The sequence below is a fragment of the Falco cherrug genome, chromosome 3 (assembly GCF_023634085.1).
Source record: "Falco cherrug isolate bFalChe1 chromosome 3, bFalChe1.pri, whole genome shotgun sequence".
NCBI lineage: Eukaryota > Metazoa > Chordata > Aves > Falconiformes > Falconidae > Falco > Falco cherrug.
Window position 1 is genome coordinate 94550253 of NC_073699.1, and position 26369 is coordinate 94576621.

General features: G+C 42.7%; 1 protein-coding gene across 1 annotated transcript; it reads left to right on the top strand.

Annotated features, from left to right (window-relative positions):
* The first annotated feature begins 162 nt into the window (after positions 1–162).
* Positions 163–26167, top strand: LY86 (lymphocyte antigen 86). Its single transcript, XM_005434889.4, has 5 exons — positions 163–435; positions 13791–13877; positions 15355–15483; positions 22469–22521; positions 25411–26167. Exons 1-5 carry the CDS (start codon positions 321–323, stop codon positions 25504–25506), a joined length of 480 nt encoding a protein of 159 aa, XP_005434946.1. The 5' UTR covers positions 163–320; the 3' UTR covers positions 25507–26167.
* The last annotated feature ends 202 nt before the right edge of the window (positions 26168–26369 follow it).

Consider the following 26369-nt stretch of genomic DNA (forward strand, 5'->3'; position numbering starts at 1 on the left):
AAAGTTTGCTGCATTGTTCCAGCAAGCACCGAGGCAGGGCTACACCATGCAGCGAGTAGGTGTGATTAGCTCATTTATCATTAAACTAACATGAAACAGAAAGCAGAAGTCTTCAGCACACGGAAATAGCACTCTCCAGTTCCGATTAGCCTCTTGTTTATACCACGTTGTGGTAAGCTAAGGCTGCATTGGTTCACTTAACCCTTCTGCAGGCGTGACTGTAGTAACTCCTATCTCTCTTGGAGAAAGGAAGGAATACTTCCCTTCACAGAGGGTTAGCGAGAGACAGAGAAGTAATCTTGCAAGCTACTACCACCACCATGAAGACGTCAGATCTTCTCATCTTAGTCCTGCTTTATATCAATGCCAGCACAGAATGGCCCACGCACACAGTCTGCAAAGAGGACAACCTGGAAGTATATTACAAAAGCTGTGGTAAGATTTTTTATATTTCCATTTTCCTTTTATCTGGGCAACAAAGTTGTTCTTATGGATTGAGAGAGGCTTATAAACCAGGCAATGAATGGGAGGATTACACTCCCAAGCCAGCATTGGGTTTCACAGCTAGAATACTTTTAGTCTTTTAGTTATAGCTGGTTTGGTTGACACACACACACAAATCTAACTGCATTTAGAAAGATGATAATGAAGAGGAAATAATGTAACCTAATTCAGAATAATAAACAGCTGTCAAAAACCCAGTTCAGCATGAAAGGGATGACTACATTTTTTTTATCTTGAAGTTAGGGTAAAGAAAAAAAGAAAGAGGGATACCCTAGATCTTTATCTTTACACCCCTGGGACAAAACAGACTCTTCAATGCACTGATCTGCTGTTTTCTTAATGTGTGGTGAGGCTGTGATTGTGTGCTCTCTGTCCTCCCACTTGGAGTGACAAGGGACCCAGCATGACAGTGGGAAGGATTCATGTTCTCCACCACTGCCACTGTGCTAGCCAGACTTCAGCAGCAGCACTTAACAGAGGCATTTCCCAGGGACCATAGGGTTTTGCTTGTTCTTCAAATCTGTAGAGAAGAAAAGCAGCAAGCAGCAGTGGAGTGACTGAAAATGAATTCACTGAATGGTGCCTGCTTTCACCTCTTGCTTTGCTGGCCTTGTGCCTCTCCTATTGTGCTGATCTGCTTTACAACTGGGACAAAGGGAATTAGATTCACAGACGCCTCATTCATTTTCCGCACGTGATGTGAAAAGCGATTCATGGTAAATGAGCACCCTAGAGTTTGTTTTTCCAATTCATCCTGATACAAAGAGTTTCCCGGGGGGCTTTTTCTCCCCTGTAGCTTTCATGTGGTTTTGCACACCCATTAAGATAAAGCCAGTGAGGGACAAGAGAAGTAGATAAATATTTGTAATGCTATTCTTTACTGGCCTGCTCCCAGGAGACTAAAGTCAGGCTTCACATATTATAAATGTGTACACTGCATTAGGAAAATATCTAATTAGATATTGAATACAAGCTTTGGTATTACCTTTATTTTAGTAAGAATTCATTGTATCAGTTAATTCTGTTCCCTCAACAGGTCTCAGTTAGCATGAGATGCCTTGACACAGAGGCACAGGCTACAGTTGGAGTCAGTTCAAATGATGATGAAATTTGTCTGCTGGGCATGTGTCAGTCAGGCATTGCTTCTTACTATGCACACCACTGGCCTAGCTAACAAAGTGCACTTATTTATTGCTTATGCATCACTTATTTTGGTTTGCCATACACAGAAAGGTAAGAGGTATATTCATTTTGCAGGAATTCACAGTTTGAGGAGCACAAGACAGAGATTAATCAGGTCAGGTCCCAACACTGACAGTGGCTTTCTGTTCTCCCAGGCACGGCTATGGGAGATGAGAAGATTGCACAGGCATGGAAACAATGTAAGAATTAAATCAGATTCCATGTCTGAAGCCCAATTCCTACTCCCTTACAGGTCTGGTAGATTCAGTTATAGCAACACCTACGGCTGCTGAAACAATGTTCTGCCCTGCCTTTTTCCAGAGGCTACCACATCTGTAGCATCACACCAGGATGCGCCATCTGCACCTCTGTTGACCCAGCTCATAGCCTGGTAGCTTGCCTAAAGCAGAAAAGTATAAAGTGTTTGGGGCTGAGCCCAAAAATCTACAGGTGGGGAGGATAAATCTGAGTACACTAGTCCGTACTCCCTTCAGAGAAGGCACTGCTCTTACTGAGCTCACTGGCAAGCTCACAACAGCACCAAAGGTGTCAATCACCCCTTCAGGAAAGAGGAATATGTGTCCCCACTGCATTTCACTGCAAACCACAACTAGATGGGCAGAACATAGCTTTGCTCTTTAGCTGTGTCCCACCAAGTGTTCTCAGGGGGGAACAGACACACTAGTGCCTGGGTTTGACAAGACCCTTTCCAAAGAAACCTTCTCTAGACAGCTTTGCAATGTCAGCAAGCACAGAGCCAATGCTAGACAACTGCCCATAGTCTTCAGCTGTTTCAGGGGAAGACTGCCCTGCGTGTCCCTCCAGTCTGAGAAGTCCCTGTGGTATTTCTGGCTCCACTGAATGTGCCAGAGGATGACACATTCTAGGGATACAGTGGCCACAGTGAGGTATCTAGTATGAAATCTCGGGTAAAGGATTCCCTATTGGCTTCAAGAGGGTCAGGATTTCACTTCTGTTGTTGTTACTATAAACTCTAGGGTGTTACCAGTGAATCAGAGTTGAATCAAGCAAAATTTAATGAATTTGAGAGAATTTTAGCCAAGTACTTCACAATTTTAACTCTGGAGCTGAATGCCCTCTATCAACAGATTAATAAGAGTTCAGTCTGTGCATTTAAAAAGGAGTAAGTGTTCATTTTTACTTTGCAGTTTATCAGATCCTCTCCCATATGCAGTAAAAATCTGTCTAAAGCCAAAAATATGAGCTAGTATAGCCGTGATAAAGGTAGTAGAGAAGCTTAGGTGGATAACTGAAGCCAGACGGAGAAAGCACAGCGATCTCCTGTACCCAGGAGCAAATCCCCATTCCCTGTCACAAACACTTGCTCTAGCTGCATCCTGCCCCTATAACGTGGAAGATACAGGCATGCATCAAGCCCCCAGTCTCACTCCATATTCTGGATCCTATAGAAAGAATCCCCATTCCCACCCAGCCGCACCAGACTAAAGGTTCAGTAACCAGGACCCCAAGGAATGCATCAAAAAAGGGGCTAGACAAGACCCTAGGGATCAACATAATCCACTTGTTAAAAAAAAAAAAAAAAGTAATCTAAAAGAAATCAGACAAGAATTCTTAGCAACTAATCCATGATGAGAAACTCAGGCTGAGACACGGGTGGTCTAAAAGTAAAGTAAATAGACAGTATGCTGCCTCCTCTGTGTAACCGCAGGAGACATAGCACTGAGACAGCCTATAAATAGCAAGACATTTCCCATCAGTGCCACTCTTCCTCCCAGGAACAAGTGACAAAAATGAAGGAAGATCTCAAATGACCACAAATCACTTTAGAAACCTGGGCAGGGATCCTGAGATAAAAGCAGCGCAGGTTAACATCTCCAACTGAGAAAAGAGAACTGTAATTGGCAAGTCTATGCAGAGACATGAAAAGAACCTGCTACACAAATGGTTGATTCCTATCCCTTTTAATTTCACAGTGATTCTTACAGTAATAATGCTTTTGATCTTTCCAGCTACATTTTAAAAGGCAATTGTTTAGGTATGGAAAGGCAGGAAGGAAACATTAGCAAAATGCCCTGGGCAGATTCCGGTGCTGTCAGGCATCCACCTGAAAGTGCAAAGTGCAATACGTTTGGAAACTACAAAATATAACTCCTCAATACATCTACCAGCACCTGCTTCTAGACCATTCACATAAGCCTAATTGTCTTAATTAGCCATGAAAACATTATTACCACGTAGTGTTCAAGTGGGGCCCTCTTCATAGGGTAAAGCAGGTGACTACTGCTGCAGACACATGAAAAACATTTCCCAACTATTTTTCACAGCTCTTTCTTGAAATGTTAGTCAGGCCTGCATCCACAGATCAGTGTTTCAGAATGCCTGGTTTTGTTTTGATCAGCAAACTCAGACCAGTGTGCTCAGTGATTAATAAAGCACCACATTTAGATTAGGACCTGGGAGATTTCAGAGCTGCCTGAAACTGTGGATTCCTTGACTGTGCAGAAAAGGTTACGGATAAGGCAGAAGGTTTTTTAGAAAGGGCCTGGAGAGCATCAACCATTAAGGACTTTATTTTCTGTGCATGGAGTAAATAACAGGTAATTTCAGGGAGATCTTCAGGAGAGTCGAAGTAGTAGCATTTGAAGATGGCACCTTGAGAAACATTTCCTAGGCTTTATAAAACACTGTTCAGACCACATGGGATTTTTTACTTTCACAGGCAAAGACATTTCCTAATGCACATCTGACTTTGCTTTTTCTTCTTTTTTCATCTGATGCAAGGTTAATAGCCATCATTTCAGGAGAAGGCAATCAATCAGTATTCATTTCAACCCCCAGAACCTAAATACAAAACTTGTAAAGGGTACAACAAGTTTCATATCTGCATATATATAAATTAAAAAAATAAGGAAACATATTTAGGGATACGGGTGGGTAACCATTTGCTTTAATTAACGTATTCTGCTAAACAAAGAAACAAGGCCCTTTGGTCATCTAGAGAATTATTTTTACATGCCAGTGCCTCTTCCTGAACAGAGTAAAGTCAGACTGAACTTAAGCCCACCGAGTTCCATGACCGCTTGCATAGCCCCATGTCACACTTCAAGCAGGGTCATTTCTATAAAGCTTTTTCCTGCCGTACATTGGTACAGTAGGAGAGAGCAGCACTGCCTGCTTCAGTATGAGCTTGCATTTACAGATAGAGAAACTCACTTGTATTGCTTTTCTTTAAACTTGTGAGCTCAGGTTTGGATCTCTGTTAAAATGGCTCCTTGAAGGCAACAGGGTTATCTGGTGTAGAACCTGCTCTGGGCAGATAGTGCAGTATAGACACCCTCCTGTTACACTCTGCTTTGAGGGAAACTTTCCGTGCTTTAAAAAAAATAAAATAAAAAATGAGACTGAGAGACTGGTTAGGTTATAATCCTCTGATCATTTATCTGTCCATGCTGAATAGTTTCAGTCTTTCTAGGGTCCCTCTCACACGCTCAACCCATTACAGCCTTTATCCTACATACTGAGAGATCAAATGTACTATTTCTCTTAAAATCTTCTTTTTCCTTTTTTTAAAAATAGACCTGTAACACCCATCCCTGCTCAATCAGCAATACCAACTTGTAAACAACCCTGCTAAATTGTCATCATTGCAGAACTAGTTTTATAGGACATCACTTTCTGGTTTTTATTTCAACCAATGTTACTAGTCCTTTTTCCTCCCTGGCCACACATTTATATCCTTTAGTTAAAGGATCTAAGTAATCCGATAGCTTCAGCTGGCAAAGAAAAGTCTGCAAAAAATTCTCACCTCATGCATCTTCAGGGCAAATGTTCTTCTAGACACTTGTTAAAAGAAGGTTCTTTTTCCATTATTCTTTGGCGTTTTGGCAGACAGATTGAACCAGGTGCTTCTCTTGGACTTATTTATTTATATCGCTCAAGCAGTCTCCAGCAATTGCTTCTGCTTCTGAATTATTTAAAGCCACATAACACCAGCTCTCCTCTGATCTTTTGTTGCACAGATCGCTAATGGGCAAACAATCAAAGAACTTTAGAATTTCACTTGAAAAGATTTTTGTTTGTTTGCTCTGTCCAAGCCATCTTGCTGTCATAGCCTTGCTGCTGTACTCATCTGGTATAGCTTACTTATTCCAGGGGGAAGGCCAGATGTTGACATGCATATTTCTGGCACCAGATCCTAACAAACTGAAACTATCATCAGAATCAAGGTAGCATAAATGTAAGTGCACATGCAAGTCATCCTTCAAAATTTTGGTCCCTGCATGAATTAAAACTGTCTATTTAATTCTCCACTTCATTAGAGAGGATTAAAACTTCCTTCTCCTACGTGACCTCTTAAGGTGGTTCTGATTTTATTCTACCTCTTCTTTCAGAGAGGGGAGAGTATTTAGTAAGTTTTAAAATGCAAGTGGTAAGGAGATGCAGGAGACTTTCATATCTCCAAGGTACTCTGGCAAAACCATTAGGTTCAGCATCTAGACTTTGAACCATTTAGCAAAATCAATATTAATGCTTTCACTGAGACTAGTAGTGGAGAGAATTAACCTCAGCTGAACTTTTCTCACCACGCTTTAAATTTTCCCATCTAATTTAGTTCTCAGAGTTTTCCGCACAGTGCACATTTCTTCACCAAATCAATGAAGGTCCTACATCATGGACTGCAAAAGAGGATTGTTTATGTGTGACAGCCCCTCCTGCTTCCCTCCAGCTGCTACATCTAGAAGACTAGACACCTTTTCCACCTATTGCCTTTTGCCACATCTTTAGTTGTGGCAGCCAGAGTCACTAAGGCATCACAAGCAGGAGGGGTGACAGCCCGCAAGGCAGGCCATAGGAAATTGTGTTCTCCCATTTGGAAACAAATAGGAGAGAGACATCCCTAGAAAACTGCATATTGCATTACAGTCAAGAAGTACTGTGAGCAAGGCAGAACTGTCATTTGCTGCTGTGTGCTGAACTGAGTGGAGGGAGCAGTCTAATATACTAAACAGATGTCACAGCTATAGGAACAGTTTTCATGGCAAGTTGAGATTAGCTCCTGTATTACATAAAGTAGAAATTACCAAAAGGCATATTCACTGGATGAAGTCAGAAGCAAGAACAAACCACAGTTGCTCATAATTGCTCCAGTATAAAGCTTTCTGTGTAAGTACCTGAAGCACTGCTAGGCTTTCTTGGCATTGCCACATCATCTCATCTAGAGCTGTCATCAAGGCCTCAGAGTGGTTCTGGACCCTACAACGCTTAAAGTTTACCAAAGAAAACAGAATCAGGTTCTCGCAGCAATTTAACATCCATCAGCAAAAATACCCAGAATAATCTAAGAAAAATTGACATACTTCAGAAGAACCCATAAAAGGACTTCAGCGTTATTGTGTGTTGGTGTGACTGCACCAACTTCAAGGAAGCTTATGGTAACCTAAAACTAGGGAGAAGCAGTGGTCCTTCGGAACAAATGATGTCCAAATACCCTGTACAGAACTACCACGTACCGAATCCAAAACCTTTGATCTGTCCCTGATTCCACTTTTAGACTCAGGAGAGCTTCAATTGGCCAAAAGCTAGGATCTTGAAAGCTACCACAAATTAATTCAGTGCACCAGTTTCCTCTTCATTTGAAGATGGATGGCTCCTGTCAAATAACCCAGCGGTGATGGGGCAGGAGGGAACCCAGCTAGTTTCCTCAGCAGAGGGAGCATGCCATTCCAGCTATAGCTTACTGTCACGTTCCTGCAGTGGATTTCAGCTCATCCTGGGAAAATGGGAACATTTAGCCCATTTATATGCTGCTGCTAACTGTTCTGTATAATCAGCAGTAAAGCCTGATATCCCAGAGCATGGCATGTGTCTAACAGTAGGGCAGTTTCTAGTAATGTTTGGTTCTATTTCTGACACAAGTCTGCAAGTCTGTTGTGAATCCCCAGTCATGCTGGCAAGCACTGATGTCCAGAGATCTCTGTTGAGTACAGCAGTATAAAGAATGATGAAAAAATGCACGAAGAGAAAAGAGACAGATCTGATTAGGAATACAGGCAGTTACAGTATGCATCTTACTCATGCAGCGCGTGTTTTCTTACCAACAGAACAGGGGAACAAAGACTTTCTCTCTCTAATACATTCCCTGCTGGGCCCAAATTGATGCAGTATTTTCTTGTTACACTGCTGTAGCTGAAGCCTGCCCTGCCTCCCTTTCTCTCTCAAGCTAACTAGGACAAATCAGGATTATCAAATACAAATACAGATCTGTACGTGCTATTTCTCAAAGCCAGCATCTTTCAGTTTTGTCTTTTTAAAGAGGCTTATACAAAGCTTTGTCATACCACACAAAGCACAGAAACCTCCCTTTTCCAAATACCATCACTGGCAAAAGCAAGGAAAGCCTCCATGAACCTTCAGACACCGGGCCTCCCCTCGAGCCCTGGCAAACAGCTCTAACAAGCCTGCTGTCAAGAAAGGTGGTTCAGGCAGGAAAAGGCAGTGAGGCTCAGGCCAAGTCTTCGGCGAAAGTGCTTTATGCATGCTGGTGACACCCCTGTCCCCAAACACAGCCCTCCAGCTGCAGAGAGCCCCTCACACCTGCCGTCTTTACAGGGGCTTCCCTCCAGCTTATCACACCACCCAGCTCCTCACCCAGGCCACCAGCAGCTCCACGGCGACAGGTGGCAGCTGGGTGACCTCAGCCTGGTACCAGGCAAATCTCTTCTCCATCTGCCCCACTTCAAACCTTTACTTGTGGGCTGAGCCCTCCACCATCTGCTCTTCACAACCCAAACATTACTACTGTTGCATTCAGTGCCCAGCAATAAGTTTGGAGAAGCTACCAGCTTTCTGAGTTACTGTTTCTGAATAGTTTCAAATTTGGACATCAGTTATACTCAGAAATGAGTTTTATTTGAAATAGCAAGAGGCAAAGTCTTTGTCCTTTATTTAAACTCATTTTGTAAGACATTGGAATTGCCTTGCTCCAAAACCAGGGCCATAAATACCAGTCAATAATGCCTGCTCCTTCATCTAACCAAGCAGTATGTAATTGCTCTTTAATGCAAAGATGTGTTCAGTATTCTTGAGAGAGGAGTGGAAATTATTTAAATATTGCATAGACACTTTTTCTTTTTTAAGCCGTATTTTAAGTTTCTTTTGCTAGTGTTGTGGGGTTTTTTAGCTTATAGATTATACTGTGACCAAATCTTCCGACTTTCCTCTACAGCCGCATAAGTTTTATCAGAAAGGAAGCAGAGTTATTCTATTAGACATCTCCAAGACCTTCGGGTTTAAGTAGACCTCAGATCCACAAGTTGAAAGCTCTGTTTGCAAAGGGGAATTGCTACAGTCTGCACCTCCAGGACATTAAGGATATGTGAGCTGTAATCTTCCCTATTCCTTCACCTCCATGTTGCCTAAGCAAGCCAGAAAGGTACAGGAGATAAAACATACCATGAGTTCTGCAAAGGAGAGCAGAATGCCTGTCCAAACTAGGCAAAAGCCTGGAGCGGGTCATGTCTGAGGTGAGTGTCTCGGGATGAAGCATCCTCCTGATAAACTAGACTCAACCAACACAAGTCTCACAATTTATTTTGCTCGCCCTGAACAGAGGGTCACCTGCTCCGCCCTACCATGTCTGGACATGGCAGTGGCATGCAGTGAAGGCAGGCCCAAAGGGAAGTTCATTAAACTGAAGGTGCTCAGGGAAATCCAGATGCACAACCGGAGAGCTGCTAATTCACCGGATGCTTCTTCCTCAGTACCTTATAAGTAGATTGCAGTGTCAAACATAACCTTGAGCATTCAGGTTAATTTATTTAAATAGACATTAAAGGGAAAATGTTGAGTGAATACATAAAGCCTGACATCCCAAACAGTTCCTCATTCTTTCCCTCTCCTTTCATCACCTTGAATGTTGTAAGGGCTAATGATTTAATTTTATTAAGAGCTTTGAAGGTGAGGAGTGTTGGGTGATTACTAAATATGTTTCTTCCTTGTGCTAATTTCCAGCTCCTCTAGCACTGGTCTGTCCTTGTATGACCCTAACCAAGTGCAGCTATGTCATTACATTCACTTCTGTGGCTCATCTGCTCCTAAAAGTGGTATTTTGAAACACCCAGACTTACCAATTTGCAGAGTCTCCTCACCACTTCAAGACTTACAGATGTGGACTCTTACACAAAACGCTTGCCTGTTTGCTGCACCTATTCACTCGTACCACTGATTTTCATGCTTATATGGAAACAATGTGATTTTAGAGCAGATTCAGATGAGAGTAAAGCCAGTAGAGGATGGTTAACAAGATGGGGGAAGGGAGAGAAAAGGATAAAAGACAGAGGCTGTTGTACACCAGCCCAGAAAAATTCCTATAACAGGTGCTGCCCATCTGGCCATGCAGTTTCTGTAATGCCCAGCTAGTCCTCTAGCTTCTCAGGCTCTGAGGGGCACAACCACAGTGGGTTAGCATGTTCTCATTCCCAGCTGTCTGCTTCATCTTCGTGCTGGAGATCGCCTCCCAGAGCACAGGACGCTGTGGGCTGTAAGGGCAGACTCAGCTCACAGCCCTGTGGCTTGGTGGACACCCACGTTCAGCAGAAGCATGAGCCAGTGGTCCCACAACTGCAATAACTGAGACATGAAAGTGTGTTGCCATCTGTTGTCCCTGTTACTGGGGTAATAATCTCCATGAAAGGTACAAGGCTTGCAGCCAGGAAGGTCACATAGATACACTGCTGTAAATTATGTCTGAGCTAATTTACCTATGAACCTTCTGCCAAGAACAAGAGCAGGAAAAGAAACTAGGAAGAAAAGTTCAGGAACTCATCTGAACTTCTAGGCTGTGCTATACATGTCTACTCAGTCTTGTAAAAAAACCCAGCCAAATTCATGCCTGTGAGCACCTCACAATAGTAAGCCAGGCTGAAATATTGCACTCTGGTGCCACTATGGGTTGTATATAAGGAAAACCACATACGAAGCCAATATGTCAATAAATCTCTACCAGAGTACATAGGTATGGGTGACAGGGCAGGTGGGATGTATGGGATCAGCTGGCACTATGCCATGTAAGTGGTGATCAGTGGCAAGGTGCCAGGTACAGCCCAAATTTACCTCTCACAAAGCAGGATTGTGCTACAGAAGCCAGTTTTCAGCGAGAGATGTACATTCAGTGCTAGATAAAGCATTAACCACAACATCAAGTTCAAACAACAGGTCTAAGAGATCTTACAGTGCATTGATTGTTTACAAAAGCCAAAGACTTGCCTTTTCCTCAGAACACTTGCCTGAAAGATTTAGAACTGTCTAGACAGAAACTTCAGTCAAAATCCTGCTCCCGGGCACCTTCATGCTGGCTATAAATACATTGCAGCCCAAGACCTTCTCACTAGATGGGGACACAAAAAATGCCCTTTTTCCCCCCAGTAAGCAGATTTTCACTGATAAACCTCAATGTGTTTGCAAAATTGCCAGCAACGTTTAAAGTGTTGGTAATATATCAAAGCTGAACTGGAAAAGAAAAACTCTGCGATCAGTTGAAGAGCTTCTAGCTTTAATTATGGAAGAGGGAGCAGATTGAAGGGAGTGGGTGGAGGGAAGTCTAAGAACATACAGTACTGTGCACTATGAAATGTTGCAGGGAAGTGGAAGGCTGAAGGGCAGCCCCACGTATTTTAGAGATTTAACAGTAAATGTTATTGCTCTGCACATGTGAAAGACATAACATGTATTTTTTTCAGTCTAACTAGCTCACTTCAGACTGAGGCAAACAAGGAAGAATAAGTATTAAACCTCCATAAGAGAGAGACAGTGATTCAACAGTTGTGCATCTGAAATGAAACACAAATGGCAATTGCCTGGAGTTATCTTTGCCACACGAGGGACTCCTCAACATTTAAAGAAAGAGGGGTATGGCACACTACCTTATTTTACAGTGCACAGCTGAATTTATGAACATCTTCACTTATCAAATGGTTAAAACCCATTCTTTTCTTTAATTTCCTTTTAGCAGCAACCTTTCCTACAGACATGTTTTAGAATCCAGACTCCCTGGCACCACAGCTTTAACAACACAGCCATCCTTGCAACTCATTTCAGCAGGAAGCCCCCATGTACACCACAGTATCTAAGATGTTGGATTGCAAAGTCATAGCTGGAATTTCCACAGGGAGATAGTCAGAAAATTAATTGGGGTTTCTTTTGCCAGTGGAAAAGTTTACATTTCTCAGCAACAGAGTAACGACACAAAATCCAAGTGCTCTTATTCACAAATTTTGCTGGGATTTCTCATGTGAGTGCTTCCACACTCTCTTCCACTCTGGGGACCAGACAGCACCTCTGTGGATACACCAGAATCCTATGTTGCGTCACTAGTGGAGCAGTAGAAGACACCTATGGCTACAATGCACCAAGAAATATGTCATCTGGCAAAAGAGCTCAACCTACAGAAAAAAACAAACATGCATGAGACATCTAAACTAAAACAGCGCTGAGGTCAGATTCATTGTAAGAAGCCCATGCTTTCCAGAGAAGCTTGGATTCATGAACATCCTGTTTCCATCCAAACAGTTACTGATGAGAAATTTTGAGCTAAAAATTCGACTTGGAGCCCAAGTACCACAATTTAATTTTTTGACTAAAGCACATCTTAGTCTCTGAAAAAAAGAAGAGCACCACGTACATTGCAGTGCCATTTTTGACCATAGGTCACTCTGGAAATTACAGAGCTGACAACTTTAGTAATTTGAAAACCAGCACTGTTTGTTGCTCTGAATCTCAACAGCTGCTTCCTGAACCTAACCACACCACACAGAACAGAAATGAGAGAGGCTCTTGCAAAAGTCCAGAGAAAAGAAGAAACCAAGCCCTGAGAGGTGGTAGAGACCAGAGGGGAAGCAGGCACAACGGTCCTGGAGAAAAGAGAAGTTTGACATGTTTTCTGGCTGGAGCAGGAAACTGCTCTCCTACCCAACCACAAGAGCCTCTGAAGCTGCAACAAAAAAGTGGCAACTGATAGGAATATGGAAAGGGAGGAAAGATAATCCTCTGGTGCATCACACTTGAGCCAATAAAGAACTCCAGGCACTAACTTTTTGTCCCAAGCAGACCATGCAACTGCAGAGCCTGCTTTAGTGATGTGGAGGACAAAAATCCAACACAGGGACCCAGATCTGTGGCAAACAGCATTGCCTTTTACCTCCTCCTTTAAACCTGGAGACTCAAGATGGTATGTTTCCAAACTAGCCAAATCTTTCGCAGCTAGCCACAGCTCTGGAAAACACTTGCACATGCTGTTGGTTGTGGCAGCTGAGTTGTCAGTTGTCGCTGCCACCTGTCACCAGAGAGCAACACATTGGTAAGCCTTAAGGCACACCACATGGAGTGCCATGGAGGCTAGCAAGAGAGAAGGGGGAAGGGGAGGGGGGGAAGCAATTATGTTTGTACAAGGGGTTTGGAGCTTAATGCAGAGAAAGGGGTACTGCAGGAACTGGTGAGAGCCACATTTATGTCAGTCATCACCCTTTGACCCCAGCTCTGCTAAAGCCTTCCAGAAAGGGAGAAATGTAGAATATTTCCTGGGTTAGAAATATCACATGATGGTGGACCCAGCATGAAATACTGCAGGATCTCAGTTACACCATTTTATTTTCATTTTAAGACTGTTCATCCCACTTTAGGATTCAGTTTCCCAATCACCCTCACCAAGACATCTTGTGATACGAGTGAATTAAAAAACATCATCGTAACCAATTGCTCTTCAGTGCCGAGGAAGGAACGGTGATGTGCAGAGCCTGGGAAGAGCAGCTGTGCTAGGACTTCACAGTTGAATGAGTAGTGGCTACCCACCACTGTGGGGAACTTGCTGTCCCTGAACTTGGCTCATTTTTCCACACAGCAGGTTTTAGCCACATATAAGCTGTCATCTGAATGTGCTTCAAGTGGCAGGAAGGAAGAAGTTACATATTAAACACAGGGTATGGGAGCTTTGAGCACATCATGGAGAATTTTTAAGGAATATCTAATATGTTTTTTACAACACTTCTATATTTTATTGTTTTCTTCTATACAGCCAGTACCTCATTAAAAATACAACTTGTTACCCACTGCTTTCTGTCTCCAAACAGATCCTCAGCAAGATTTTGCTTTCAGCATTGACCGTTGTTCTGATATCGCAACCCACACCTTCAACATCAGAGGTGCAATAGTCCTAAGTAAGCGAACTACTATCTTCTCACACCATAAACAGGTAGCACATGTGTGAGTGCTGGTATTAAGAAGTAAGGGTGACAACCTCCTATAAAATATGAATGGTTCTCATTTCTGAGAAATTTCAAGCCCCTGTGCAAGGCTACAGAAATGTCAGCTCTGTTATCAGCTCAGCCTCAGACTACATGTGTCATCCTAAGCAGGTCATAACAGCCCTCAGCCCCTGTTCCTCTCCTACCCTTCATTTGTACATATGGATAGCCAAGGTGGGGGCTGCTCTAGAGCTTGTCTTCACAGCTAAGTCTTCTGGGCAAGTCTTGTTAAATGAGACAGCTACAGCACCCATGCCCTTGCAGCAGCACCAGCAGTGCTCACCAAATTGCTAAGGCTCACCTTTCCAGGCAGGAGACTGAAGGGACTCCCACAGAGCAAGGTGTGGGCACCTCTCTGCCTCTCCTGGGCATGCAGAGAAGCATGCTGGGGGAGCGCTGGGGAAGTGCTAGCCTGAGGCAATGCAGCCATGCCATCAGCTCACCACCTATGCTAGCTGAAATTGTCATTGTACCCTTCAGCACTTGACTGATCAGCAATAAAAGGTCAAAAGCAGAACTGCGTTTGAACTAATGGGCTGGGTGGGCAAGTTATCAGCCATACCTTGCTTTGTGATCTTTGCACAAAAGCCACCTTCTGGCAACCCTGTTGGCCCCAAGCTCACCTAGAACCTCTACTACTAGAGCATAAATATGAGAGCTCTGCTATATGCTCCTGGTGCTGAAAATAAGTTTGCGTGCCAAGTGCCTTAGGGCTTGGGAATGCTCCCTTGCATGCAAAAGGTTTCCCTCCTGTGAGACATGCTGCCCTTTTGCCTGGGGAGCATCAGTTTTCAGGTGGCTGCAAAGTCAAACAAGCCTGCAAAAATCACATTACAGTCATTTGCAAATACTTTTCCGGTAACTCCGAGTTGGCCCTCTAAATCCAAATCCAGTAGCCTCACTGGCTGTATCTATATTAGCAAGCCAGGCACAAGCAAGCAGCTTCCCAGTACTGGCAAGCTGCTGTGCTGGTCTTTGGCACAGGCTGGCTCAGGCCACCTAACGTTTTCCCAAGCAGCAGGTACAGGCCATGGGTTGCCCCCAGGGGTCCACTGGACATGATCCCTCTGCTAGGCTCAATAGAAAGGAATGTTTAGATGTATGCACGCAAGATTTACTGTAACAGTTGGCCTCCAAGTCAAATAAACTATGCCCATAACCATTCTCTAACAATAAAGATATATGCTATTATGTCCCCTGTCATATACCTTAAGGAACTTAGAGACCTGTTCCAAAAGCATGGATTTCTTATGTATCGTGAGTTCTCAGTGAAGAGGAAAACATTCAATGGCTTAAACAGCAGAGGGGAAAAAATTGAACCTCTTAAAAAGCAAAGTGAACCTGTTTACCCTTGCACTTTCTCTGAGCTCTCCTTCTGCTTTCTGTGTAGGACACAACATCAAGGAACTGTACGCCAAGGTTGACCTGATCATAAACGGGAAGACCGTCTTATCCTACTCAGAGGTGCTCTGCGAGCCGGGTCATTCTAAACTTATTTTCTGTGGAAAGAAGAAAGGAGGTAATTTAGGCAGCACTCTAAGTGTTTGATGGCTACTGAATACTCCAAGCAGGATGTACCTGCTGTGCTGTTGAATGCACCAATACATCGTAATGTTCTGTTTACTTCAACAGCATGTTAATGGATGACAGAAACACAGTAGGACAGAGACGTTTTAATTTCAGAGCCTGCTTTTTCCCCTAACCTGTTCGCTTGCTTTTCTTTTAATCACAGAATATGGCATGCATGTGGGATTTCAAGTCCATAAAAAATAACTGTGGTAACGTGACCCTATCCAACAGCAGAGACGTTCATAAGCCTTATTTATAGCCACATGGTTGTCATGTGAGCAAGAAGTATGACAAAAATAAAGGCCGGTTCTGTAAAAGAAATGGCTGAGCAAACAAACAAGCCCTTCTGAACATGTTCTTCACTATTAAGCAAGTAATACTTCCTGACCTTAAAGGCAATTCTTAACTCACTTTAAAAGGAGTTATCCTTGGATAAGGATATTTGAACCAAGACACCATTTGATATCATCTATAGTTTGCATCTTGTTTCTGCTCAGCACTTGCCTATGCAACAGTCAGATGACTTCAGTTTGTGCCACTCAAACTGCCAACTGGTGCAGACTTGCACTAGTTGGTTTACCATGGCATTAGCTGCCCCCAGAAAGCAAGCATCTTTGGTCCCAGGTGAGCTTGGGCACCTCAAGGTCTCCTCTGCCACGACCCAGGCCAGGCAGTGCAAAACTGGAAATGCTACGCCCAGAAGACCTATGGTCTGTCTATGCCTCTGGACTGTAATAGCCGCATGTCTTAAATAGTTATTTTGAAATCCCTCTTATGTCACGATCACCTCTAGGCTGATTTTACAATAAACAGGTAGAGTTGCAAGGAAGTTTCAAAGTTGTTAGAGCACCAGTTAGTTTCAGAAGCTCTGCTTTCCTTCCATTCACATCCTGATAACACTGCAGTAATTCATGTGCAAGGGCTATGAGTTTAAAGACCATGCACAGCGCTACTGCTAAGACAGCCCTTGGAAAATTATTAAGACATTTCACACAACATAGAAATATCACAAAGGATAATAGAGAAATGCTGCATGAGCAACCAATTATGCAAATCCTGGAAGCCAGACAGACAAAAAATTCAGAGGTTTCTTCAATTGTGCATTGAATTACAAGGGAAAAATAACCACACACACCCACAGACCTACTGAAAAACCACCTTGTTCTGATGAAGCACTAAATAACATCCTTTAGAGAATACATTAAGAAGCAGTCAGTCCTGAGCTGAGCACAAACTGCTATTCACACATGAAGCCACAAAGCCAAAACCTCCTGGGATTTCCAAGTCCCTTAATCTTAAACTGACAGGTGATTGTTTCTACTAATTAAAGTACATGATGATAAAAAATATATAGTTGGTTGTTTAAATAATACTATATATCTTCATATAGAAGCCTCTGTAAGTTAGCACAAGGACCGCTGCCACACTCTTTAATACACACGCTCTTGTTCAGTAGCTGTTTTTATTTAGTAATTAAGTCACAGTGGGAAAGAAGTGAAGTTTCTCAGACTAAGGTTCAAACTGAAAATGTGGTATTTCTTAATTAGTTGACATTTGATTCTAACCTGTGTTTTAGGACACAGAATTGAGCTAAAGACCAATTTGAGGCAATTCAGCACAGCCATAATTTACCATATTAGCACAGCTGTAAATCTGAGCTATGCAGAAAGGACGACATTGTGAATGGCCAAGTATGAAGCCTAGCAAAGGTACAGAGGAGCAGACAGCACTTTCAACTGAAGCTTTTCATGCAAAGCCCCCTTTTCCCTGTTTTAAAGGCAGTATTTCCAACATCTGGCCAGATCCAACATGAGTTTATATATAGTTCCACACAGAATTTGCTTACCTCCACATGGGGCCAAAAATTGCTTGCTCCTCCCTCTCCCAAAATGAGACTGAACGTAGTTCTGCTGCAGGCTTTGTTGGTACTCTCAGTCATGTGGACAAGCAGAGCAGAAGTTACAAGGAAAAGAGACTTATAACAGGTGGATGTGGTAAAGTCTTGGGTGTTTGGGGTTTTATTTTAATTTGCTCTCCTATAACGTTACATTTTTGCCATGACTGGGAAAACTTCAGAAGACTTAATATAGCCAGAGGTTTCATGACCACCATAATCATATAGTATTTACTATTTATGTTAAGCAAAGGTCACATCTGACACTGCTCACTGGGACTCCTAAACAGGATTCCAAGATCTTTTTCTTTGAGCTATATGCCTATCGTGAAGTTGTTAGCTCAAAACTTGCAAGGAAATGGGTCGTTGTCCATTTAAGAACAACAACAACAAAACTGCTAAATTCTTTGTGGCATAACACGAATTCAGGTCTTCCTCTTTCTTAGTAGAAAATGTGGATTATTCCCCATTTCCTCCAAAGAAAACAGTTGCGTAAGATTTAACAGATTTCCCAATGCAATCACTAAAATCAGAGAAAAAGACCTACCAGGGCAATATTTAGCAATGTGCCAACCACAACTTGCAGGCTTAAAGAAAGCTTCCTGACAGAAGACAGTTGCATCCTCTGTATGCCCACAAATTTTCTTTCAGGCCCAACTGCTGAAGGCACCATCAGAACACTTACACAATTCCTTGTGCACACTCCCAACCCACAGAGAAACTCCTCCTTGCTTCAGACCTCCATTCTTTACATTATTACCTCTTTTAGTAGGTGTTACAGTGAGCAAGTTCCTAAAATAGTATTTGTGAATAAAAGTAGAGAACGTTACATGAATTACAGAACTGGGTATCACGCCGAGAGCAGTTTAGATACATGTTTCTGAGAAAGCAGCTACACCACAGAGCTAGGCCTTTGGGCTGACTAAAATGCCAGTTTGCTTAGCCCCTTCATCTCACTTTTTCCTCCCCAGTAAAGAGAGTGGATGTTTCTTACTGGGCTATGTATTTATATACATTTTTCTCACTCAAGTATACATCTATAGCTGGCAGTTATTCATATCATTCCTACATCCCTAAAACTCACAGAAGTTGTGTGTCAGTTGCATGGGTGCAAGATCATGTCCCAGAACAACTCCAACATGGAGCATTTAAGTTCTAAAAAGATTTAAAACATAGAAAAAGGAAGAGGTGGGTGCAGATGTACAGGGCCTTTATATAGTACTAGAGTGTGAGAACATATAAAGATTTTCAGTGCAAGGAAGATTTGAGAAAGAGGAGTGAGAATTTCATTATAGGTGTTTTGTCAGGAATGAGAGGCATCTTCACGATAAATGATAACCAGCAACTTGAAGTAATCCTCAGGAACTTCTTTCTTACACATTTGAAAGCTCTGCTTCAGACTGGAAGCTACTAGAGGCCTGCTCACTGGCAGGGAAAAGGACTAAGTTACTTTTGGTAGAAACAACAGCAAAAGGCTGCTACAAGCAATACAATAACAACAGCTTGAATCAGTGGTACATTAGAAATGTTTTCCAGGATGCTTTACGGAAATCACTTTCAGTTAAGTCTTTAAGAAAAAGGGTTGAAAACGGAAGGTGGGCTGAAAGCACGTCACTGATGACAGCATGCTTGACAGATACCATCACTTACCAGCAGACCAATAAAGACATAAGGGAATTTTTAATTGGAAAAATGCCCTCCTGATTTATGCCATTCCCAATGTTCATACATTTTTTGCAACTACATCTGTGCTTGCTCTAAAAAGACCACAGAATTCTTTCAATGAGCTCGGCTCAGTGTTTGTGACAGTTACACTTACTGCAGCAGATGTGTTCATCCTTTTTCAATGTAGAAATGCAAAATTGTATGAATATATGGAGAAAAATGTAAACGAAGGATGCTGTAATAAACTACAGTCCTTAGAGCCTTGGAGGATGTTTACGCTTCTGGAATTATAGCAGAAATCCTCATGTGAGAGGAACATTGAAGGGGCTTTGAAAAGCCTGATCCAGCCAGCACAGGCACAGAGGAGGTTGCCATGGTACAAAGTGAATATGAACGATAAAATTCAGCAGATCTATGGATCCATATTATTTCCTGGCACGTCTCAAGTAGCTGAAAATGAAAGCTGCCTGTGCTTTCCTATCAGGACATACTTTCAAAGCAGCATAGTCCTTTCCCCCCCAACTGTTGAAGTGAGAAAGGTCACAAGAGTTTTCTAGAGGCCTGGTTACAGAGCCACAGAATAGCTGAGGTTGGGAAGAACCTCTGAAGCTCAGTCTAACTCCCACCTACTTTAAGCAGGGCCACCTACAGCCAGTTGCCCAGGACCGTGTCTAGGCAGAGTTTTTAAATATATCCAAGGATGGAGACTCCACAACCTCTCTGGGACACCTCTGCCAGTGCTCAGTCACCCTCACAGTAAAAAAAAACAAAACCAGAAAGTCTTTCCTGATGTTCAGAAGAAACCTCATGTGTTTCAGTTCGCACCCACTGCCTCTTGTCCTGTCACTGGGCACCACTGGGAAGAGCCTGGCTCTCTCCTTTTTACACCCCCTTCAGGGTGTACATATTGACATGCTCTCCCCTAATCTTTCTGTTCCCTAGGTTGAGAGCAGCTCCCAGCTCCCTCAACATCTCCTCAGTGGAGAGACATTTCAGCCCCTTAATCATATCACTGGCCCTTCACTGGACTCTCTCCAGTAGCTCTGTATGACTAATAACTGTGAACCACTGTAAGACTTCTGGTAAGAAAAGGCTAAACAAGGGCAATGCTGAAGTAAAGCAGCAAACATGGACCTCAGACCAGACACACAGCACCTAGCTCCACCTATACTCCAGCCTGTGAGAGTGACTCCATTAATTATCAAGCAAAGGCACAGTTACCACACATCAGAGCAATCATAGATAACTTCTCGGAGAGTAATGAGGCAGTGTCCTAAGACTGCTTTCATCTAGCTCTGATGTAATTATTACTTTGTCACAGCAAAGTGTATGGGAGGGTGGGATGGGGTGCTGGGGATAGCTTCTACCTACACTGAAGGAGAGATTAGCATTGCTATAATTTCAGAAGCAAATTTATGGCCTGATGACTCCTACTTAATTTTAAAATACTGGCTTTGCAGAGCTTAAATGCTTGTATCTGTACGTTTAGGTGAGACCCTAACAAGCCATGTGATCCAAGAGGAGTTGCCGTGTCCCTTATGGAGAAGGACTTTGGAGAAGGCTGATTATGCACAGCCCAGTTTCCTCTCCCCTCTGCTGCCATCCAAGATCTGCTAGGCTCAGAGTTGACTGAAGGAGAGACAGTCAAACAAAGTTCTCTGAACGAAAGGACACACAGACCATAAGCCACACCACTGCGTGGTCCACAGCCCCCTGAGGGGGCAGCTCACAATATGGTTTAGCACACATCAACACACATACAGCTCAAGTCCCAAGGGAGTCACTCAGCACCCAAGTTCTGCAGCCTGCAGTGCCTTTAACTCCCTTTTAGACTCTAATGAAGTTGTGAACCGAGAAGTGGGTTGTACTGTATTTTTAAAATTCTTGAGTCACCGCTCTCTGCAGTGGAGATGTGTCAGACTTCAGGGCTTTTGCTTTGCGCACAGAAACAAGCAACAATGGTGACTGCTCTTTGAAAAGGACAAGACTTCTTGGTGTCTAGGTGAAGTAGCTAGGGATGCTGTTACAAGCCAAACGTACTTGCTCTATTCTCTGTTTTGGTATTCAGGTTTTCAGGGCAACACTGAGAAGTTCTGCATCTTCTCCACCTCCCAAGATCATCAGGGCATTACATTTAACAAATTCCTCATTCATATAAAGGTGTAGAAGACCAGTGATGTCTCAGGTTTCTCCTGTTCTTTTTCTAGTTTATTTTATAGTCATTATTCTTTCATATAAATTTCTTACAAGGCATTGAATAACATTTGACAGCATGTGTGGGGAAGGCCCTCTGTGGACTCTTTTCCAAGTCAGATATCTACTGCTTGGTGGAATGGACCACATGACATAAAGATGTTACAAACCTTTTGTCCAACATTTCACAAGAAACAGTTTAAACCAGCACAGTGAGAGTGGACTAAAACAACTCTCTAGAAGTGACAAGCATCAAGATGCCAGCACATACTCATATAAATATGATGAAACACTTACTCCTCTGTCACTGTCAAAGTAAAGAGTATTTCATGACACCTACAGAAGAGAATCCTTAAACAGTTTTTAGACTTTTCCATGACTTGTGGAGGGCAAGTTGTGCAAGAAATTCTGAAACATCCTCAAATTTTATTTTCAGTAAGTCTGCACAGTTTGGCCCAGTAAGCTATGAAAAAGTAGGAGGAACTGCAGAACAGCTTGCTAATTCTGTCCATTAATGCCAAAGTTGCCCTTTCTTCAACAGCAAAGAGCAAGCATGCCTTGCGATTAGGGAGATGAGGATTGGAAGGTGGAACTCCTGGGCTCTATTCCAGTCACCAACAACTTGTGATGGCTTCAGTACATCATGTAACTTGGTGAACACTCCCTCAACAGCGAGATAGACATGTTCTTATTACTTTAAGGTCATGTTCAGCAGGCAGTCAGAAGTCCACACCTACAGAAACACTCAGCTCAGATTGTTTTTTCTTAAATTTAGCAAAGCAGTATATGGTTGAACTATTGCATCTGCAGGTGTTTAATAGATCATGCTAAAGGACTTGTGTCCAGCAGTCGCTCTCCCCTTTCTTTTCCCCATTTGCAGGATGCAGGCTGACATAGGAACACGCACCCAGCTGTGCAAAGCCATGCCCCCCTCCTCCACTCAGACAGAGGCTGCAGGTCCTCCTTGAGCCCAGACTCTGCCCTGCTTTCCCCGTAGGGCAGTACGCATCCTGACATTTCTCTCAGAAGGGCTGGGGCAAGACTATACAGAGCACCTTGCAGTTCCGTAACACTTGTCACTGGTGCACTTCGAAGTGCTATTACAAAAATGCATCTACAACCAGTTGCCTGCTTCCTTCACGTGTTGCATGTCTAACTACCCGTCACTATTTTTGCTTTTCAGAACACCTCTATTATGAGGGACCAGTCACACTGGGAATCAAAGAAATCCCACAGGTAAGTTGATCACAGCTGTACTCCGAAGCAGAAGGGCCTTCTGGCTGAGGTATGATCAAAGGACTACCAGCAATCACATCAGCGTATTCCAAGCTCCCACAGCTGGCACACTGGATCTGATAGTGATTACATGACTAATCATTTTCAATATGACCTGGTTTTGTTTAAAGCATTCGAGAGCCGCCATTGTCCAGAAATGGACAGGTTTTCTTAGGACAGCTGAATCCTTCCACCAGCACTAAGTCAGTTCTTTAGTAGACTTCCCCTCTATTACTCTTAAAATAGCAACAAAAGAAGCAGCTCCAAGGGACTCCTGAGAGACCAAGGCTGCAATTCACCTCACTCCTTAGTTGGCTGAACAATTTGGAGAAGCTCATTCATCCTCACTGGCTATAAAGGAAATTTAGATACATAACTGCAATTATATGTCTTCCAGCATACAGATATGGTGTTAGATACAGAGGTCTTCTTGTACTTGCAACTGAAAGTACAGCTTATTGGGCCGAGAACACTTTCTCTGGACTTATGGAGCCTTAAAACAAGAAAATAATTTCTTAGAAAGGTGAGAAAACAGGCGGTACTTTAAGCACTGCTCTGAATTTCCTGGTCATCCATTACAGATGCTGTTTATAAGCAGTCTTCTCCATACTCAGCTAAGTCTCCTTCTAGAAGGTCAACCAAATCACATTGCGAAAGCAAGAGAGGTCTGAAGTGCTGAATGCACTACAGTGTCTCTTAACTGAGCACAACATGAAGCTATATTTGACCAGGAAATAACAAAGGACCTTTAGTCACATACATGAAGAGACTGAAGGGAAGAAGGTAAGATCTGGATCATAAAAGCATCTGGCTGAGAATGTGGTGAAGAAAAGATCATGGTCAGCACTGCAAAAGCATACAGTTCAGGTGGTCAGTCAAACACTCCTTGGATTACTCACATGGAGAAGCACAGCATGAGCTCTCAGTTCCTCAGCAGCAGACACAAAATCTATGTCAGAGCTTCACAGATGAGGTCTGGGGCCTCCTTAGCACTGGATTGGTCAGGTGGAGGAAAAGGAGAAAACAGGATCAGAACAGGGATACAGAACAAAGACATGAATCTCAGAGAGCTGGGCTTGCCAAGACCTGCAGAGGTGATAAGAATAGCTGACTTCTGGGAGGACTGAGCCTTTGTAACAGCTACTGTCTCTTGTATTTCAGTCTCCCCTTAGTGATAGCAGCAGCCACAACCTTCATTTTCCAAGGCTTTCACACAGGGAGCTGGGCCCCCTTACGCAGGCTGTTACAGCACCCTGACCAGCCTGCTTCCCCAAAGGCTATGCCTAGAGATGCTGTGTTGAGCAATACCTTTTGATGTTTCACACTGGAGCACCCAAGCTTCTGTCAGTCAGCAGGAGCAGCTGTACTACCATACCAAGGAACAGGTCTTTAGACCAAGAGGAAGCCCTAGAAACATCCACACAGAGCAGTACAGCTCCAGTTCTGGGAGTATTAGCTGAATCTGGAGCCAGAAATTTTAGAATGTTCACAATCCTCCTTTAATAAGAATTTTTACCTATGAGCAAAAAACTATTCTGGAGGAAGAAAAAAAAAATCTAATCATTAACAAGCAATCATAATGAGTTATTACAAAATCCCTTCCATGAATGAAACTATAAGCTTTTGGACAGCTAACATCCATGTGAGAAAGGGAATAGGAAGCCTTTTTTGTCAATTAATCAGGCAAATAACACCCTCCCTCCATGCCAGCAATAAGGAGTTATTCCATGCAGCAGTCATCGTCTGCTCATTACAAAGAACAGCCTCATCTGAACAGCCTGAAGAACGTTTGCACAGTCCACACAGCGATTACGACAAGGCTGTATTCTCATGAGCATGTTGCCACTGGGTATCTCTAAATTGGATGTTATGTTTAACCTGAACCTCTCTGTGAAGACACAGGCCGTTTATTGCTTTAGAATTCCATGGTAAAGGGAAAGTGCCGAGAAAGCCGACTCATTCTAGCTGTGACTCCTTTTACTCCACAACCAGAAGAGTTCTGAGCAGGGCAAGAGCTTCCTATGGTTCAAAGCCAGGAAGCCACTATTGCCAAGTTCTCCTATGCCAGGTTTTGGTCCCCTCCACGCTCCAGAAAAAAACAAAAAGAAAACCCACAGTGCCAGCAATCTACAGTGAATTAATTCTAGCTCACCTCTTTGTCCCAATTTAAGTGAGCCTTGTCACCTCCCCTGCCCAGTGCTTATTCTCCAAGTGTCTGGAGAGAGCAGTTTCGACCAATGCAAAAAAAAGTGTGGCTTCTTGAAGGTTGAGATTTTTTTGCACTGCATGATACAAGTTGTCCCCAAAGCCTGAATTACGAGTAGTTTTAACTACACAATTTGAAATTGAACTATCTCTGGTTCTATTATATAGGAATTAATCACAGACTGAGTCACCTATACACACACATCCCCCAAGGTGCATGCTCATAAAAATTCTTATCAATAACAATGTACACACTGAACAAGAGCCAAGGAGGAGAAGTGCCAGACAACCAAGCACCTCTTCCAGTTACTAAACAGCACAGGCCATATTGTGCTTGCTCATGAGAAATATGAGAAGTTACACAGATTCGAAAGTAATTTTTATGCATCAAAACATTTTGTTCTCCTTGCACTGTTTTAATTTTGAACTTGTGCTGTCAGCATTGATATCCCTGATGAGAGTCTTTTGGCAGAAAATACGGGCAAGTCCTTTACCAGTTCTGAAACATTGGGACAGGAAAGGTTTTGGAGGAACTTGATAGGAAAAGTGTTATTCTGTTTCTAAGAAGAGGGCTCCCCCGTAGAAATAGAAGCAGTCGTATGCTACTGATGGGCTAATCTCTTGCTTTGTGTTCGTCTCATGCAGGGAGATTACATTATTTCAGCAAAGCTGACTAATGAAGATCACGTCACTGTCGCCTGTGCCGATTTTACTGTGAAAAATTATTTAGACTATTATTAGCAACAAATCAATTTCAAGAAAGCTACATACATACAAATACTACAAAAGCTATTCAAGCCAAGTGAGCTGCTTGCATGCTACAACGATTCTGAAGGAAATAATCCCCACGCGGTGGTTCTGATGCTATTCATCTTTATGATTAATTATTTTCAAGAAGTCACTAGACCCTCTAGTGGTAATTTTACCTCTAAACAAACACTGTAACCCACTTATTGCTTCTAATAGGTACAGCTGCAAATAGAAAGTATCCAATACCAACATTCTCATCTTAGGATGAAAATAGCATCAGGCAGAACAGGAAGAGCCTAAACATCTTTTTTCAGTAAGTTACGGAGGTATTCATTTCTAGCACAGGCTAAAGACTGTTTTCATATGTATCACATATTATGCAGTTACAGCACTCAACATTTTCAAACTTCTCTGCAGCCTGTTTGAAGCTTTCACTAGTATAGATTTTGTTATAACCACAGAACAAGACCACATAGGATGAACATGGCTTTTTTCCAGTGATCCACGTCCTGCCACTAGATTCATATCACAAGTCTTCTGGAATCTACCTGGAATTTTTTGTTTTTTAATGTCTTTTAAGTGATATGCGAATCATTCTGTACCTAAGCTATGTGCTCTTCTTGCTTCTCAATAAATTCATAATGATAGAATATTTTTTTTTCCTCACTTTTCTTCATGATTCTAGGATCTATCCAAAGCTTAAAGGGGGGAGGGGAGGGGGGGAAAAGATTGAGGGAAACAAGTTAAAGGAACACTTTTAAAAATATGAAATATCAGTCATGTTGACACACATTGTACATTAGCAGAGGACAAACTGTTCCTTGCTTTGAGCACAAAGCCCCAGGAGAGCTAAA